The following is a 19,048-nucleotide window of genomic DNA, read 5'->3' on the forward strand; positions in this document are numbered from 1 at the left end:
AATAAGTGACCCTGAAACACTTGTTCATAATGAACACGGTTAACGGGACAGTTTTGTTGTTGTTCTTCTTCTTATTGTCATAGTCTATTGTGTTTTGTTTTCTGGCAAGAAGAAGAACAGAACCAGGCTAGTGGTCTTTCTAGGGAGGGGAAGTGTTGTCTTTCTGGGGCCAGCGTGCTGGTCCTGTCTTGGGGGCTCTGCTCTGCCAGCTGACCTCACTCTGGGTGTGGACAGCCCACGCTGCTGTCAGGGAAGCCTTCACTGAGCCTGGGGCCCTGCTCGTGAGACCCCACTCTGTGGGTGGGGGGGATCTGTCCAGTCCGGCGTCCGATGCAGGGTTTTCTAACGCCCCCCCCCCCCCACCCCCACCCCGGAGACACATCGCTCACACTCTAAAATACTGAGCCGCCCATCGGTAAGATTCGCTCCAGTTTAAGCTCTGTCATACTTCATTTAGCTTTTCTTGTCTATTTTTTTTTATGAAATTTATTGTCAAATTGGTTTCCATCCAACACCCGGTGCTCCTTCCAACAGGTGCCACATCATTTATTTCTAAGGGTTTTAGATTGCTCACGTGTGAGGTATCCTGGGTGTTTTTTAAGTTACGCTAATTTATACAGCTATTTATTTTTATCAGAAGCACAGGACGTGAAAAAAGGAGAATACGGACCTTCTCGCAGTCGTGGGAATAAGAGAGAATAAACACAATCCCACAAGTTCGTAAGAACACAGTGGAGACGGGAAACGATACGGCGCAAAGAAAACGCACAGTAAATAGAAGACACACAAGAAATTAGACTCGGGCCCAAATACGAGAGCAGTCACCTCTGATGCTGGTAGACAGACTGAATGTGTGCGTGAACGTGTAACGCTGACATTTAAAACCACAGAGAACGGAGAAGGGTCGGGCACGGCGAAAATAAGGGAATGGAAACAAAACCCATATTGTTAACTTGAGGAAAAAAATAGCTTAAGTTAGAGAGCAGTATTGGGGTAAACATGGTCATTGTTTAGCAACAGAGAACAATTCGCGCAGAAACTACAACCCCATCGACACGATGTGGAATTTTAATATTAGTTATGAAATAAAAGTAACGGGAGAAATCGAAAAATAAGCAATCATCAAGTGAGATTTTAAAAGGCTTCTCTCAGAAACAGATACACAAGATAGACAAAAAGAACATATTGGAATAAGTAAGGACCGCGATCGAACTGCCTTATGAATAACCCTCCTCCAACACATGGCACACGCTCCTGCGTTCCCACAGGAACAGTTATAAACACTCCCATGCCTAAGCCATAAAGGAAGTCTCAAAAATGCAAAAAAACGATACAGTTTTAACTCTTTCTTTGATCTCAGTGCAATAACATCTGAAATAACAACAACAACAAATTACCGCAGAGCCTCCACAAGTTTGGAAATATCAAACCACAATAATTCTAAATAATTCGTGGCTTTAAGAGTAAAGCAGTGTTGCCTAGTTGTACCTAAAACCAGTTTCCTATGTTCTCCCCGCAAAACGCTGTGATTCTGAGCGAAGCTTCCAGTTTTCAACAAATATTTCCAGAAGCACCAATTGGTATATGGACAGTGAATATATGGGTAAAGATTTGTAGTAAGAGTTTTTCTTTCTCTTCCTTCCTTCCTTTTCTCTTTTCTTTCTTTCTTTCTTTCTTTCTTTCTTTCTTTCTTTCTCCTCTCTTCCTTCCTTCCTCCCTCCCTTCTCCACTCCCTTCCTTCCCTTATTCCTTTCTTCCCCTTCCTTCCTTCTTTCTTCCTCCCTTTTCTTTCTTTTTCTTTCTCTTTCCTTTCCCTCTTTTTCTTTCTTTCTTCCTTCCTCCCTCCCTCCCTCACTTTTTCCTTCCTTCCTTCCTTCTTTCCTTTCTTTCCTCTCTTCCTTCCTTCCTCCCTCCCTTCTCCACTCCCTTCCTTCCCTTATTCCTTTCTTCCCCTTCCTTCCTTCTTTCTTCCTCCCTTTTCTTTCTCTCCTTTCCCTCTTTTTCTTTCTTCCTTCCTTCCTCCCTCCCTCCCTTTTTCCTTCCTTTCTTCCTTCCTTCTTTCCTTCCTTCTCTTTCTTTCTTCCTTTCCTTTCCTTCCTCTTCCTTCCTTCCTATCATCTATCTATCATCTATCATCTGTCCAACATTCATCTATGTATCTATGCATCTATCTATCTATCATCTATCTGTAAGTTAGTTTTTCATTTTTATTCCAAAATAATGGGAGTGTATGTCATACTGTGTATTATTTAGGGAATAGTTATTGTTGAACATGGTGGGGTTGGTGAATTTTAGAGTCAATCATACTAATAAGGCCTGCCTGGAGACCAAAATAATAAAAATAGTATGAAAAATTTAGGTATTATTGAATGTATATAACCAGCTAAGTTCCCTGAAAAATAAAAGTATTCTCAAGGTGACTTTCGACCTTATTCATATGGATAAATACATATATATGCGTATAAATATAAAACAACCATACACACATCAAACTAAACTGAATAAAGCAAAAACAATTGGACAAAACCTCCTAAAATGCAAAATATTTTACAGAACTACCTAAGGCAGATTTTTAGTTCAAATCTAGAAAGCTAGCTAATTTTTATATTCCCTCAGCTCCTGTGTTAACATTTAAGTGACTGAAGAAATAAGTTAAATCAGTCTTGCTCTATGACAGATTCTGTTTGTCCACACTCGTAACTTGACTTTCCTAAAAGATACATTCTAACCAATGTCTGTACCAACTTGAATGCATTTTATAGATTTCACTTATTTACTTTTTTAAATATGTTGATTCATTTTTGAGAGAGAAAGAGGGGCAGAGAGAGAGAGAAGGGGACAGAGAATCCAAAGCCACTGCATGCTGCCAGCACAGAGCCCGACGCAGGGCTCGAACTCACAAACCGTGAGAGCACGACCTGAGCCGAAGTCAGACGCTTAACCAACCGAGCCACCAGGTGCCCCAGAGATATTGGGTATTTGGTATTCGGCCAAGATTTTATTTTTAAGTCATCTCTACACCCGACATGGGGCTTGAACCCACAATCCTGAGATCAAGAGTCGCACTCTGTACCAAATGAGCCATCCAGGCGCTCCTTGAATGTGTTTGAAATTCATTGTTTTGGTGCTAAGTGACATCTTTCTTGGGGTGGGGTGAGGAGGAAGTAAGACATCATCTTCGGTAGGAAGACCGTCACACGCGGGTGACTCAGTCACAGTGCTCACACCCGAGTGGACGCCATATCCCTCTGAAGGGAGTGGCAATTTCAGACACTCCTGGTGTCCCTGATCAGACAGAGGTTAGATGCCTTCTCACTGCGGGCCCCTGGAGCGGGTCAAGACCCCGGAAGGTGAGCAGGGTCCCCCACTCTCTGGGAGGTGACATGTCTGGGCGTGAGCCACAGCATCAGGCTCCCTGAGAGCACAGGGCTCGCGGCCAGAGGGCAGGAAGCACGGGGCCCAGAGAAGGCATCTTGCCAGACTCTGAACCTGGGAGGGCTGTTCCGCGAGGCCACACTGGTTCGCACCCCGTAAGCGAGGGGCAGACAGCCCAGGGAAACAGCACCAAGGAGCCTGCATCCCCCACACCTCCCGCTGTGGTGTCACAAGAGACGTCTGTGATTCAGTCACTGGCGAATCGTTTTCCAAACCGTATTCCAGGTAACAGTGCTCCAACAGAAGCGGGGCTAGCGGGCAGGACTGGCTACATCGTGTGTGAACACCCCCGCGGAATGGTTAGGCATTTCAAGTTGGAATGGCGGAGAATGAAAGCAAGTGGGGAGCCACACGCCCATGGCTGATTTATCCTCGGTGTCTCAGACACGCGAAAGAACTCAGCTGCTCACTTCCTTGGCATCCCTGCGAGTGGAACCCTTTTGCAGGCGGGAACCACCCCAGGGATGAGGGTTCTTTCCCTTCCTGGGTAACCTGTGCACCACTGGGCACTTAATGTTTGTACGGCTTGTAGCTAAGGAGGTGAAAGACGGAGTCACTGCCCCTGTCCTGTCCCTGCAAACGTTGCCGTGGGAGACGACCGGGAATAAAGTCCATCTGCTAACCCTCACCTGCGTTTCTGGTGTGCAACCGAAGGAATGTAGTCCCCGACCGAGGCACTTTGGTTCCAAGGGAACGGTTCTAGCAACAGGTTTGTAAGGAGTCACCAAAGTGTAGGCAAAAACAGTCTGCGTGGTTGAGAGGACCACAGAGCTGCCTCGGCAGGACTCAATAACACGAGAAAACAAAGTATACTTGGTCACAATCTGTTTTACATGCGTAGGCGGCATTCCTGGGGGAATCGTGGAGACGGAGAAGAAGGACCCGCTTCCCATCTGGGAAGTATTTCCTCTTGCCCCTTCCATACACTGTCGGGGAAGCCGTGCTGCGGTGTTCGTGCTTCCAAAACCAGACACGAGTTGAGATAAATGACACCAAGAGCCACTCCGTTTAGGTAAACTGAGAAATGTAAAAGGGAGGACGTATCTGTGGTTGCTGGCTTGTGTCTCAAAGGCAAGCGAGACAAGAGCCCGATTCACGCTCAGATGAAGACAGAGGTGGCTAGGCCCTGGGAGCCCCAGCTGCCGGCCGTTCCGGGGCCAGCGGGGGGTCGGCCCCCAGTGCGGAGCCCAGGCCCGGGGAACAGCTGGGGACCACGGACCCCGCTCATCTGGCCACGATGCTCCTGCCGGCTGGAGCCTCGCAGACATTTTAAGATGAGCTTCCTCCAGTGAGGACACTGCTGGATGCCCAGCCCACTGCTCCCCGCAGAAATTTACAAGCTGGGGAGCCCATCTGGGGAAGGGCCCTGGCCTTGACGGACCTCCCGCTGTGCGCCCGCGATGCAGGTGTGCATATGGATGCCGACAGGGAGGTCAGGAGCTACAACCCACGCGGTAGCAGCTTCTCATTTCAGTTAAAGACAAGTAGGCTGTGCATTAAGATGCTTTAGACTCTGCTCCCGGTCCTTTGGGGACTCTGCCTCCGGCACAACACGAAACACCGAATTGCACCTGCTGTGTCTTGCATTTAGTTAGACCGGGAGGACGGGGCTCAGCTCTCGGAGGCACTGGGTGCACCTGCCGTGGCTCTGACAGTCACAGGGGAACACCCGCCCCGGGACAGGCACAGGGGAACACCCGCCCCGGGACAGACACAGGGGAACACCCGCCCTGGGACAGGCACAGGGGAACACCCGCCCCGGGACAGGCACAGGGGAACACCCGCCCCGGGATAGGCACAGGGGAACACCCACCCCGGGATAGGCACAGGGGAACACCCACCCCGGGACAGGCACAGGGGAACACCCGCCCCGGGATAGGCACAGGGGAACGCCTGCACTCGCAGCAGACAGACTCTAATAAGAAAGGCACACGTCCTCGCGGTTGCACAAATGAAACTTGGCTTTTCTGCCCATGTAACCAGGAACAAGAAGTTGCCAGATTCTGGGCAGGAGACAAATGCGCCTCACATCACGGAGGAAGACAAAACAACTTTTTACATTAAGATCGACTTCCCCAAGTCAACTGTTAAACTAACGATCCACAAGCTCTACCGTATGTAAGATAAGTTGATTCCTCTGTGTTTTGTCATAGACAGTCTTGCTTCACAGACTAAATAAATAGCTGATGTGAATTTGTTTCTCCTTTTACAGCACAAATAAAAACGGCCAAGGGTTACTGAGCGCTTAGCACACGTACTGTGCTAAGAGCTTTTACGTGCATTCCCTCGACACACGCTCGCTCTCTGTTTACCCCCAAATAACCACATGGATGCCCAGCGGGATGTTCCACATCCCCCTCCCAGCTCGTCCCACGGGAGCATCAGTGATGCGGGTGCCTCCTGGGGTCCCCTCCTCTTCCTCTCCCGCTCCGTGGGCCGCGGCAGGGCCGGCCTCAGTGTGCCAGCGCCAGCCGCGTGGGAGATCTGAACCAGCTTGCTGGCTGCACGGCCCACGCCTTTCCGCAAGCTGCCGAGTGCACTTCTCATCCTGGCCGACCCCGTCCACTCCGTCGAAGTGACACACACAGCTGGGGCCGGGTAGTACACGCTGCGGGACCCCGCGTGACATCGGGCCTTGGTTCTCTGCGGGGATGTTAGGAATCTCCCAGCAGGAAAGCATGGCATTCGTCTTACAGCCAAGCTTAGGACTGTCTCCAAAAGCCTTCTTCGGAGAAAACTACAAATACTCGAACACATGAGACGTAAACCCAAGAGCCAGATGGATGGGGGGGCCTTTGGATGTTGGGTAGATGACTCTGGGGGAACCTCACCATGTTTCTACCTGCTATTTCCACACCCCGGTTCTAACTTTCCCTCGACTGGTCCATTTGCTCGGAACTTTGCCTTCTCTGTCAGCACACAAGGTCCTTGACAGAACTTACTTAATAGATTTTACCTAAGTTAAGCACAGAAGACATCAGAGAATATAGAGACGGTTTGAATGCAAATCCCTCAAAACCAGAAAGACAAACCGCAGGGAAGCACAGGAGGCCCAGCGAGAAAACCAGCGGGCTGCACAGGTGACTTACAGGAAAAACGAGGGACCTTCTAACCCGTGTAGACGCTCTGGCCTCTCCTGCTTCCGGGTCTGAGCCCTGCATGGGTTACAGACGCAGAGAGGTCTGTTCTGGGGTCCCCACTATCAGTTCACATCTGAGTTAGGTGCTGCTTAAAATCACCAAGCTGGCAGCCGGGCGCTGGTGACTTAGTCCCGGGCTGGGTGTTTTCTCGACGTCGCTTCTAGACAAGCCTCACTGAACGGACAGACAGGCAGGCAGGCTGGACGGCAGGAGGGTGAACCGCTCGCGGACGTGCGGGGCGACGGCACACGAGCACTAACCGTCCCCAGTTCTCTGGGGCTCTAGACTCAGATGAGTCTGCCTCCACAAGTAACTACAAAGGTTGGTTTCTCCTGCACCTGAAAATGACACGTGCACACTTCTCTTGGTCTACGTGAAGGAGATTCCTCTACGGCTAACCTCCTAGCAGCTAACCAGCTGCTTTTGGGCGCCCCACATCAGTTCTTGCCCCAGCAGGAACTCAGCACGATATCGTAAGAGACCCTCAGTGCACACGGCAACCCCTCTAAACATCCATATCTGCACACGAGGAGGTGTTGATCCAGGATCTAAGGTCACAGTGACGTCAACACTGGGTCACTTGCAACACAGGTGCAGAACCGGCTGTCCGGGAAGGAAGAAGGAGTCAAGTTTGCGCACCAACTCGACAGGAGGCTGCAGGAACCCTGGCTGTCCAGCCCTCTGTTTCCTTTGGACAGGATGATCATGTTTTCTAAGTTTATTTATTTATTTGGAGAGAGAGGGAGAAAGAGAGAGAGTGTGTGTGCATGAGCAGGGGAGGGGCAGAGAGAGAGAGAGAGACAGAGAGGGGAGAGAGAGAATCCCAAGCAGGCTCTGTGCTGTCAGCGCAGAGCCCAGCACGAGGTTCGAACTCACAAACCACGACATCATGGCCTGAGCTGAAACCAAGAGTCGGACGCTCCACCCACTGAGCCCCCCAGGTGCCCCTGTATCCTGTATGGCTGTTTCTGCAGCCACTGGTGCCCAGCTGGTGCCAGCCTCCCTCTGCCAACCTCAAGACTCTTCTCCGAGACTATCCAGGACTTTGCGCGCTTGGTACATCACCTCGGACACAGAGCCCGCAGTGAGTGTCCAGCTCAGCACACACGTGGGGTGCACGGGCCGGCTGAGGGATATGAAGCGGGTACCAAGGTGTGTGGCCATCCCAAAAGCCTGCGCGGTCCCAGGAAGGATCCCCGGGTGGGCGCCCGGTGCACTGGGGGTGACGGGTCCCAGGCGCCAGAGTCCTCGTGTCCATTTCGACCAGCATGTCTCCCCACCGCGGGCCGTGGGGTGTGGAGCTGAGGCAGCCGGGAGGCTTTGTGAGGCGGTGGGTCCCCAGCCCCAGGGGTTCCCCCCTCGCCGTGGTGGGAGAAAAGCTGCCGACCTCTCAGATGCGGACAAGCCAACCCCGTCTCCATCCGGAGCCAGTGACCGGGGCCCCGGACAGCTCAGAGACAGAGGGAGGTGACGCCTCTCTCCCTCTTGCGTGTCCCTGTCTCCCGGAAAAGCATCATGTTTCTGAGGCACCTCTCAGCAAACCTGCAATCAGTTCGCCAGCAGCTGTACATCTTTAAGATCGAGGTGTTTGACATGATCTTGGGCCGATTTTAGGGCCGTCGGCTGCACGGAGAACCCAGCTGGGGTCAGATGCCCGTTGTGTTACTCAGAGGATTTTCACAGCCCCTCTGGGACGCGTCCCCCGTAAAGCTGAGGGGACCGAGCACCAGAGAGGTGAAGGGTGCGCCCAGGGTGTGACGGCTGGCGGCAGGGCCGGGCCGTGGCCACTCGCGGGGGTCCTGCCACTTGCAGGGGTCCTGTCTCGGGGCAACGGTGCTGGGGCGGGGACGGGGAGCCAGAGCGCCCCCCGGCTTTCTCAGCTCAGTCTCGCACGTGTGCACGCGTGTCTGTGCAAACACACGCGTGTACACGTGCGCCCTGCAGCCATCCACACTGCCCTGCACCACCTAGCCGGCCCGTGAACGGGTCCCTCCGACACGTTTCACGCGGTAGGGCAAAGCAGACCAGAGCAAAAGGCCCGGAGGCGGAGAGGGAAAACGCTGCTGTCGCCACGGCACACGATCGCTCCTGCCGGCCCCGCAGTGATTGCGGTAAAAGTCAAGCCAACGGGATGCTGTCGCGAGAACTCCCACTTCCATTCCCAAGAGCCTCGGGACCACTTCCCGCCAAACATACCCGTTCAGGAAGGTCTGGGTGCTTTTGCCTCTTCGCCGTTCCAGATGCCGTGACAGCACGTGGCACTTCCATTCTCCAGACTCAGGCGCGCCAGAGGCTCGCCAAGTATATTCGCAAACCTGCACGACCGTCTGGGCGACCACAGCCGTTCTTACCTGGGAGGACAGGCGGACACTTTGCAGGAGACCACCCCTGTGACGGGTCGGGTGTGGGGATTGCAGAGAGACGTATTCACTGGAAACCTCAGGTCTCTGTAGCAGCCTTCTCTGGTGGTCATGTGTCCTGCGGGAAAGAGCGCAGCACAGAACAAAGACTGAGACGTGTGCCCCGTGGTAAAACACAGATAAAGAGCTAAGGAAAGCTCTTTTGAAAAAGCGTCTACCACATGGGCATGTCTTGAAGTTCATAACCGATTAGCCAACTACTGACCTACTAGGACTTTCCTGACCTGTCTTTGTCATTTTTATTAGTAAATTCCGTCAGTTCCAAGCCGTGCAGATTTCCCTCCTAGGTCTGGACATCGTTAAAGGCGACATGTGTCGTGGAATTGGTGCCAACAGACATTGGATGAAACATACCAGTTCTTTTCTGTTGTGTCCAGAGTTGGGAACACCGCCCACTTCTCCAAAGAAACACAGGATGCCTGGCTTGTGTTTCCACTCGAGAAGCCATCGGTAAGAAACCAGAAATGTAGGCAAAACAACACACAAAGCTGTTTATCGCCAGAGAACTCAGAGTTAAATATTGCCATGGTGGTAAGCTGACTAGAGACGTTTTCACAATCCTGACTAATGTGTTGTATCGAATGAGGTTAATGGAAATGACTGAAACGAAAGCTCGTTTAATTCTCAGCCCCCACTTACATCCCCAGGGCTGATTATGGCTTTGAAGACATGCCCAAATTTGTTCAGTATTTCAATTCATTAAATTTACCAAAAAAGTGCTATTCTTTACATGATGTACCTAGGAGAGTCAAACTCAGAATGTTGGTTTGCCAACATGAAGAATGTTGGGTAGAGAAGAAAACGGAGGGTCAGCGTTTAACGGGCACATTGTCTGTTTGGGAAGATGAAAAAGATATGGACACAGACAGAGGTGATGTCTGGACAGCAGTGTGAACATACGTAACACCATGGAGATGTGCGCTCAACAATGGTCACACGGTGAATTTTCCGTGAGTCTATTTTACCACCACACGAAGAGAACTCTAACTAGAGACCCATTTTGAAGGAGGATATTAAAGAGTTCATCCAACGGAGAGAAAAATAAAGAGAAAGAGCCACACTAGTCCTGATGAAAAATTAACGCAATGCAATCTATTAAGTTCTAGAAATGACCCTCTGCACTTGGAAAGCCTGGTGGGTGGCGTTGCTCATGTGGCCCCTCTGGCCCCCTGGTCTGCCGCCCCGGCACAACTCAGAGCGTCCTCCTGTACCCAACTTGATCCCCCCGCCAGGCAAGGAAAAGACCAAAGAAGTGGTGTCAGGGAGGAAACAGCAGGTTACGGACCCAGGCACAGCCATCGCTCACGCTAGGGGCCGTGGGAAGACGAATTCTTCTTTACTCAAGGAAAACTAAATGTCTCTAAAATACACACTTGACATTTTGGCTTCGCTTTGAAAGAAGGAATGAGACAAGTCAATGTCTTCAATGCAGAAAGGTACACTCTGGGGAACTGGTTTTCTTCAATAGCCGGGGGAGGAGAGGAGTCCCTGGGTCTAACAGGGAACCACCACGCAAGCTCGTGTGTCTGAGCCCCAAACTACCCACTTCCTGGGGCCAAAGCCCGGAAGGTGCTGCTGTAAGACCACAGGTGGTGGTTTCACAGGACCCATGCAGTTTTATAAAAGTTTTCAGTTCTCTGCTAACTTTTCACAATCATATTTCTAATCAAGCTATGTAGTTTCTATGGTGCTCCCTGATGTAAATTTTGCAATTATTTCTTCCTATTTTTTAAAATGTCTATTTATATTTGAGAAAGAGAGAGAGAGAGACAGCAGAGGAGGGGCAGAGAAGGACACACAGAATCCAAAGCAGGCTCTAGGCTCCGAGCTGTCAGCACAGAACCGATGCGGGGCTCAAACTCACAGACCATGAGATCATGACCCGAGCCGAAGTCAGACGCTCAACCGACTGAGCCACCCAGGCGCCTCCTGATAGAAAATCTTATATATCAGTCGCTCCTCACACATCTAAGCCAGCTCTTTCTGCCCACACGTCCTGTCCCTGTACTTTAATAAAAACAACTGTTGGTACCAAAGACATCTCAAGAATTGTACCTTGGCCATGGCTCCGAGCCCAACACCTGACCCCATCACAGGCACCTGCAGATTACAGACGCAGTGCTCCAAAACGCGAACTTGGCGTTGGATTCCACCTCAGAAGGAAGTGTGTCCCACGCTGTCCCACAGCGTCCTTGAGACAGTGACAGGCAGCCGTGTGTCCTGTCACTGTGTCACACACGGCCCAGATGCAGACACACAGACACTGGCATGTCTTCTCAAGATCTTGCAGGGGTGTGTCCATCCCCTCAGGAGGGAAAAGCAGGCTCTGCCCAGGATCCACTTCTGTTTCCCTGTGAGTGCTCCCGGGGGAGGGTCGTGCCCCCTGTCAGCTCTGGCCTAAGGTTCCCGAGCTGCCTGCTGGACACACGGACCAGGCTGTTGAACAAATACACAAACACAGACCCATCCTTGCAAAGCAGGCTTCCTGAAACTCCACCTGCCCGGGGCCCGGGGTCTCCCATGCGGTCAGTGGGGTCAGCCTCATAGCCCCCGACTCCACGCCTTCCTCCAGGATTCCTCCTCCAACTCCAATGTCAAACACATCCCAAGGATCTTTCCTTTTAAACACACACACTCTCATGCTGCTGGCAGATCAGAAGCCTGCTTTTCTTGTTTTAAACTCGAGGCTTCCTAGCCCTGGCCTCCCAGCCACTCTGTGTCCTTCGGCGGTGACCTCCCTGCTCCTTGTGACCTCCCTGCTCCTCTGATTACAAAGCCGGTCCACAGGCTGTCTCCTCTCTCCCTGGAATGCGTCCTCCACTGCCACCCCCTCGGCACACCTGGCAGATTTCTTCTCCCCTTAAATGAGACCCAAACACCCGCTCCTCTGGAGTCCTTTGGTCAGCGGCTCCTGGGCTTGAGTGGGCATCAGAACCCTCTTGGACCTGACACACAGAATGCGGTGCCCACCCCAGAGTTCCTGATTCAGCGGGTCTGGGGTGGGGACGGAGGATTACGTTTCTCGCCAACACTCAGGTGTTTTGCTGCTGCTGGTAACGGGGACCACACTTTGAGAACCACCGCTCTAGGCAAAATCAGAAGCCAAGACCTTTGGGTCTGGGGTTACAGGGGTGCTAGGCAAAATCAGAAGCCAAGACCTTTGGGTCTGGGGTTACAGGGGTGCGAGAGAGTAAGAAGTCAGCAAGAAGTCAGCGTTGGGTTTTTGTCTCCTCCTGGCACAAGGCTCCTAAAACCCTTAAGAACTCCTGAGGTATAAGAGTATCTTTTGTATGCTAATGAGTGACTGGAGGCTGGGGCCCTGGGGAGCTCAGGATGGGGCTGGTCTCCTGAAAGATCCAGGGAGGAATAAAGGATTTGAACTTTCAGCCCCACCTCCACCCTCCAGGGAAGGGAGAGGGGCTGGAGATTGAGTTCATCAGCCACAGCCAGCGATTTAATCAACCGGGGCTATGTTACAAAATCTCCATGGAAACCCTAAACCACGGGGCTCAGAGAGCTTCTGGGTGGTGAGCACATCGGCATTCTGAGAGGGTAGCACACCCCAAGTCCACAGGGACAGAAGCTGCACCACGAGAGACCCTTAGAGAAGTCTCCCTCTACCCTGTCCTCTGGTCCTTCACTCCTTTCCCTTCTAATAAATCAGTGCTCATGAGGACAGATGAACAAACCCGGAAAGGAGGGATCATGGGAACCCCCAACTTTGTAGCCACGCAACACAGAAGTGGGGGTACCCCGGGCACCCAGTACTTGCGACTGGTGTTTGAAGGGGAAACAGCTTTCTGGGACTGAGCCCTTAACCCTCTAGAATCTGAGTGACTCCAGGTAGGTGGTGTCAGAACTGAACTGTAGGCATCCCGTTGGCTGCTGGAAAGTTGGTTTTTCGTAACAAAGACTTGGCCACCCACTTGGTGTCAGAAGAGTGAGTAAAGACAGTCCAGACGAGGCTAGCTCAGGCTTGCGCTCATCTGTCCTGGCGAACGGTAACAGTGACCCTCTCGCTCTCAAAGCACGCAGGTGTGGGCAAGATACACGGTGCGTCCAAGGACAAGTTCAGTTAGGATGTACGTGTCATCCCTTGGGGCATCTTTCTAGAGGGCAGAGAGCATGGGCCGCCTGGCTCTCTAATCCCTGTAGCGTGTGTGGGTCAGTCTGTCCCCGTGCTACCAGGACGGGCCAATTTCATTACATTCGGTAGCTTCTAAGATCAGACATGTTAATAGTGGGGGAGCTAATGCTTGGCCAAAACATCATCAAAGGACAGGTGTTTTCCCTTCTTTATACATGACTTAGGATGAGCTGGGCACCGTGTGGCTGACTCACCTGTATACCGATGCAGAGACGAAATATGAGTCAATGTTTTATGAACCTGCTTTTCCACTTGCTAACAAGGAATAAGAAACTATACAATTAGAAAAAAGAAACAAACGTGTGTTTAAGCTGTTCTGCAAAGAATCTTGGGGACTCCCGAAATTAAGCCCGTTTATCATAATGATCCAATTTGTACGAGGCCACACTGAGCAACGGTACAATTTCCTGAAACTGCTAAGAGTTTGTGCCCTAAAGAAAAGAGAAGGAAAACTAATCTTTTCTCTCCATTTATGTGTCGATTTGAAAGGGTACTGTTTTATTCTTTAGCCAAGCTCCTACGACTTTTTAGGAGGTGTGGCTCTATAAATAGCAGCTTCAGTTTCATTTCCTGTTTTGAAATTAAAGATGTGAAATCCTGCTTCTGCTCAAGTCTCAACAAACCATTAGGCCTTAATGGTCACTGTTGGTTCCGGGCAAGTTACAGGCTCTCGATCAAGCAAATACGAAATTTGGTTCTACTTTGAAACAGAAAAAGAAGTTTACTTGATTAAAGTGCTTCTTTTTCTTTTTTATTGCACACATTTGTTTGGCTTCACCCCGGACCGCCTCATGTCTGCCAAGTCCCAAGGCTCTTACCTGTGAACTGGGTAAGGGGGAAATCTGGAGCTAGGAATTCCTGAAATAATTTAGGAATGCGCTCAATATATGTATATCTGTAACCCAAAGGAAAGTCTGATGCATGTTCACATTCCAACTGTGCCAGTTATTTTCTTAGCTAGTGATTTTGGAGGCTTTCCTTTGTCTTAGCGGGGTGCTGCTGGCCTGTAGGGCAACAGCATTATCTGCTGGGAAGCATGGCAGCACCCATCGTAAGACTCACGGCAAGACCCCGGATCCTGCCCACTAAGTGCCAGGAGCACTCACTCTCTAACATCATGGCGATCATGCCTGCACACATTTCCAAGTGCCCCTTATGAGGGGGATTGCACGCTTGCATTGACGACCCTGTAGAACGTAAGCGGATAAGGAAGAAAAGTCTATGATTAGGAAAAGAAAGGGGGAATGCAACCCATTGCTTTGACCATTTTAGCAGTTCATAGAAATAGATCAAAATGGGAGGGTGAATGAAGTAGACTCAAAACAATTCAGTTAAGAAAAGAACAATGAAGAACAGGCTATAAAGCAGAATTCATGGGATGCAGCTAAAAGTAATACTCTGAGGACCATTCATAGCCTTAAATGCTCACACCAATAACCAAGACCAGAAACACAAGAAGGTAATGTCGAATGAGGATGTGAGAAAAAGAGGATAGCCTAAGCAAGTAGAAAGAGTTGATCTAGATTGAAATGGAAATCAACGTATTAGAAAATGAACAGATGTCAAAATACTTGATGCAAACATGGGCAAACAAGTTACAAAAGGGAAAATGGAAAATCCAAGAGCTGATTTGGGGGGAGGGTTGTACTTGCTTGTCCGTGAGACTCTGGGTTAGATTCCCACTGATGCAGGAAGCAGAAGAGAGTTATGGCTGCGTCCCTACTCCCTGGCAGCAGCAGGCACAGGTATGGGCCCTGGCAGTCATGAGGTTTCCAGCAATGCAGGCACTTTCCTGGGAATCATCTGCGCTGAGGCTGGCTTGGCTCTGATCATCATGGGTGATTTCTGGAATGTTCCACAACCTCCTGATTCTTTAATAGCCAGAGTGAGAACTATTGGTGTCTTTCTCTCTGACCTTTACTCCTCCACCCTTTCCAGCTATTTTGTAAGCAAACGATCTTTTATATTAAATACCTTCCTGTGTAACATGCCTAGAAAAGTTTCTGTTTTCCTGGCTCACCTGTCACTGATACACCAGCCTAATGAAAAAATAAGGAACAAGCACAAATATGCAAGATACGAAATGAGAATAAGAAAATATGCACACTTAGAAGAAATGAAGGCAACTTAATGAGGGCATTTTGGTCCAATTTGTAAACACAGCATTTACAATATTGCAGAAAAAGCTGGTTTTCTTAATGAGCAAAACTAACTCCAGAAGAGAGAAATAGTCTATGCAGTCTAATTACCATACACAATACAAAACTGTATTGAAGACCTCATTCCTGAAAATAGACTCAGACGCTTCAAATAGATTCTACCAAAAGTAAAAAAGAAGAGAGAATTTCAATGCCAGCTAAATCATGCCAGAGCATAAAAAGTAAGAAAGGTTTCCAACATTAAAAAAGTGCCTTTTAGCACACAAAAGAAAATTGCAGCCCCATGATACTTAGTGATATTAATGCAAAAAAGGAAAATCAGTCGGGAGGACAGAATCAACTAGCACACTGAAAAAAATAGAAGCTACGTCACCAGCTGTTGTTTCATAGCAGGAATGTCAGGATGGTTCAATATTAGGAAAAGCAGTTTTTTATTTTTATTATTTACATAAGAGAGAGGGGTGGGGAGGGGCAGAGAGAGAAGGAGACACAGAATCGGAAGCAGGCTCCAGGCTCTGAGCCGTCAGCACAGAGCCCAATGTGGGGCTTGAACCCATGAACTGTGAGATCGTGACCTGAGCCGAAGTCAGATGCTCAACCTACTGAGCCACCCAGGCGCCCCTTTAATTTCTTAATTTTAACAGATTGAGAACAAACATAAACTGCCCCATATATGTAATAATGTTTAGCACCTGACAAACTTACCCTCCATTTTGAAAAAGAAAGGTTAATAAAATAGGCAGCAGGTGAATATTTATTCTCATCAATATTTTGTGTAATTGTATGAGTTTCTGTGTATATCTACGTTTCTAGATAGATATGGATAGAGATGTTTGTATGTTTATTCAAGCCGAGAAGCCAACATTATGGGAAACAGTGGAAAATTTCCCGTTAAGGGATGGAATAAAAAAGAACTTTACTCATGACCCCTGGAGTTAAGATGATTTTGGAGACGCTGGCTCATACAGTTAGACCAGCAGACGGGATATGAACATTACATCGGGGGAGCAGCTTCAGGAGGTATGATTATGTATCTAGAGAACTGACGGAGACAGAGAGAGAGAGGGGGTGACCACGGGTTGGTGGGTAACCAGGGAAGATACAGCGAGGGACCCAGGCTGAGCTGAGATAGGGCACAGCCGCCCGTGGGAGGAATAGGCACCACCGCTGAGATGGCCTAAATCTGTTCCTGGGGGGGCGGGGGCCATCCCGGGGACCGTCCAGCAGGATGTTCCCAGGACCAGACCCACGGGGGCGCAGAGCTGTGCAGCGGAAGACGGCAAGGCCCCCGTGGTGAAAGGCAAGAGGGAACCTGGGGGAGAAGGGATCTGCTGCTTGCAGGATGGTGAGCAGGTATCAGGAAGGAATGTGTTTGCAGAGGCAGGAGGCCCAAGGCCCTGGGGGGTGGTTGTGGGGGTAGGGGGGAGGCCGGAGAGGGAAGGAAGATGGCCGGGGAAGTCCCGTGGGCTGTGGGACACAGAGAGGGGCCATGGTGTCGGGACTGGAAGCCGTGTCAAAGGTGAGGGGCAGGAGGGTGCCAGTCGGTGGCTGGTGGGCAGGACGGAAGGAAAGGAATGTCGTCCTCATGAATAGGTGTGCAGGGAGGGCAGGAGAGACAGGGAGGGCGTGGGAGAAGGAAGGAGGAGTTGTCTGAAGGCTGAGGACGCCTGAGCACATTTAGGGACCAGAAGGGGGGGGGAGACACAGAAGGAGAGGAAGGGCCTGTCTGGTGGCGGCGAGGAATGTGGGTGACCAGGTGCAGGCTGTTGACGGAGCATCAGCTTTGGAAGGAGGAGCACGTCCTCTGGATCAAAGACAGGACTGAGCAAGGGGGACCCGTGGCCTGGTGGGGACAAGCGGGGCTGACATTCAGCCTCCCTGCGGAGGGGACCTGACCTGCACGGGGACAGGGACGCACAGAGAAACCACAGAGCCCATCACGCCATCCGCCACCCCGGGCCCGGCTTCCAGCTTGCTTCCGAGGGCAGGTGAAGTGCAGCCACAAAGGCCAGGAGGTCTGGGACCGAGGGAGCAGGGACTCAGCTCTCCGGACACGGAAAGCACGTGGGCAGAGATGCTAACAGCCCGACTCTGGGCGTTGTCCAGGAAAGTTCTTGCCTGTAATCCGCCCCCCTCAACATCCACTTAACCCGTCTTAAGTCCCCTCCCAGAGAGCATCAAGCTGACCTCTGGCCATCACGGTCCCTGGTGGGCAACCTTCTGCTGCCACTTACTTGATCACTGCAGCGTTCACTGAAGTCCCTGTTCTTTCAGAGCCAGCTCTGCCCAGGGAAGCGGATTCCCCTGCGACTCCTGAGCACGAGCGGTTCCGGCCGTGCCTCTGACGGCTGCCTGGGGCTCCGGGCAGGGGCCTGGCGACTGGGCTTTCCATACAACGTGAGGAGAGAAGTCCCCTCACAGAGACACAACAGCAGGGACTCCCTGCATGGGTTCTGAACTGTCGCGTGCTTCAAGAACACTGGGGGCGTCGCAGAAGACGTCTGCGGTCCCTCTGCGCCCTAGGGCTCCGGTTCCAGCAGGTGTGGGGCGGGCCCAAGGATCTGCATTGAACAAGTTCTCCAGTGAAGCCGAGGCTGCTGGCCTGGGGCCCCGCAATGCCCACAGCACCTCAGACACTCTTCCAGAAGATCTCCCCTACTCTCGTCTTACTCTGGTAGGCAGCCGGATCCGAGGGTGAAATCACCTCCCTGCTCCATATCGGTGCCCACAAGCAAAAAAGACTCCGTGTGTGTGTGCGTGTGTGTGTGTTCTCTGCCCAAATCAAAGCGTCTCAGACTTTAGAAACTATGCCTTCAGGATACCCACCAAAACATGGAGCCTAACTTTGTAATCACTAAGGAATTTGGGGGGTCTGGAAGGATTCGTTGTTACAGTGTGTTTACATTCATTGTTACAAGCATCACCAATGATGCTCGAGTGAACTGGCTGCAGAATCTGAACGGCCACATTAAAAATGGGCTGTTCACTCAATACCTAGGAAAGGCTCTGCAAGATGACGGATACGAACAGCGTGGACCTGGGAGGAGGTCACCATTAAGTCTGGAGAAGGGTGCACGCAGGGAGGGCGCACGTGGGAAAGACATGGGATGGGATGCACGAAAACGCTCGCAATGACCTTGGGTCAGAGAGTGGTCTGTTTGCAACATTTGTAGCGAAAACTAATCACAACATCTACAAATTTGGGCCTTCAGGAAAACAGACATCTGTCTTGCTGACGACACTGGGAAGCGGGAGGTGGGGGCGGGAGGGCCCTGACCTCCCGGGCGACCTCACCTGACCTCCTATTAGCCCACAGCCTGTCCCCCACCTGCCCTGCTTCTCCCTCCCTCTCCTGTTCACTCTGCCCTGGAAGGCCCGGCATCGAAAGCCTAAAGGGGTGCCCGAGGGCGGGAGGACACAGGCCAAGCAGAGAGCTGACTGTCTGGTTGGTCTTTGATCTGTCTTACAATTGTTGACTGACACAGTGACACAGAAAAACAAACCAGAAAGCAGGACAGGGGCCCCATAAAACACACACCTGTGTACTTGTGCACACGTGCACACACCCACACGCACACGGAAATTCCCGCCTCAGCAGAGGGGAGAGAGGAGGGCAGACTCCCAGTCCGCCCCCCTCCGCACTGGGGCTCCGCCCCCCGGGCTGGGCCCAGACAGCACCCCTGAACCCCTGAACCCTTAGGGAGCGGCCAGGTGTCACAGGGCTCATGGCCTGGCTGCTTGGGACCA

General features: G+C 51.2%; 1 protein-coding gene across 1 annotated transcript in view; it reads right to left on the reverse strand.

Moving 5' to 3' along the window:
• Positions 1–19,048, reverse strand: part of ADAMTS16 (ADAM metallopeptidase with thrombospondin type 1 motif 16) — a 158,144-nt gene that overhangs the window by 33,591 nt on the left and 105,505 nt on the right. The window contains exon 18 of the mRNA XM_042953519.1: positions 8,927–9,053. Coding sequence (XP_042809453.1) covers positions 8,927–9,053 — 127 coding nt within the window. The remainder of the gene's footprint in view (positions 1–8,926; positions 9,054–19,048) is intronic.

The sequence above is a fragment of the Panthera leo genome, chromosome A1 (genome assembly GCF_018350215.1).
Source record: "Panthera leo isolate Ple1 chromosome A1, P.leo_Ple1_pat1.1, whole genome shotgun sequence".
NCBI classification, from domain to species: Eukaryota; Metazoa; Chordata; class Mammalia; order Carnivora; family Felidae; genus Panthera; species Panthera leo.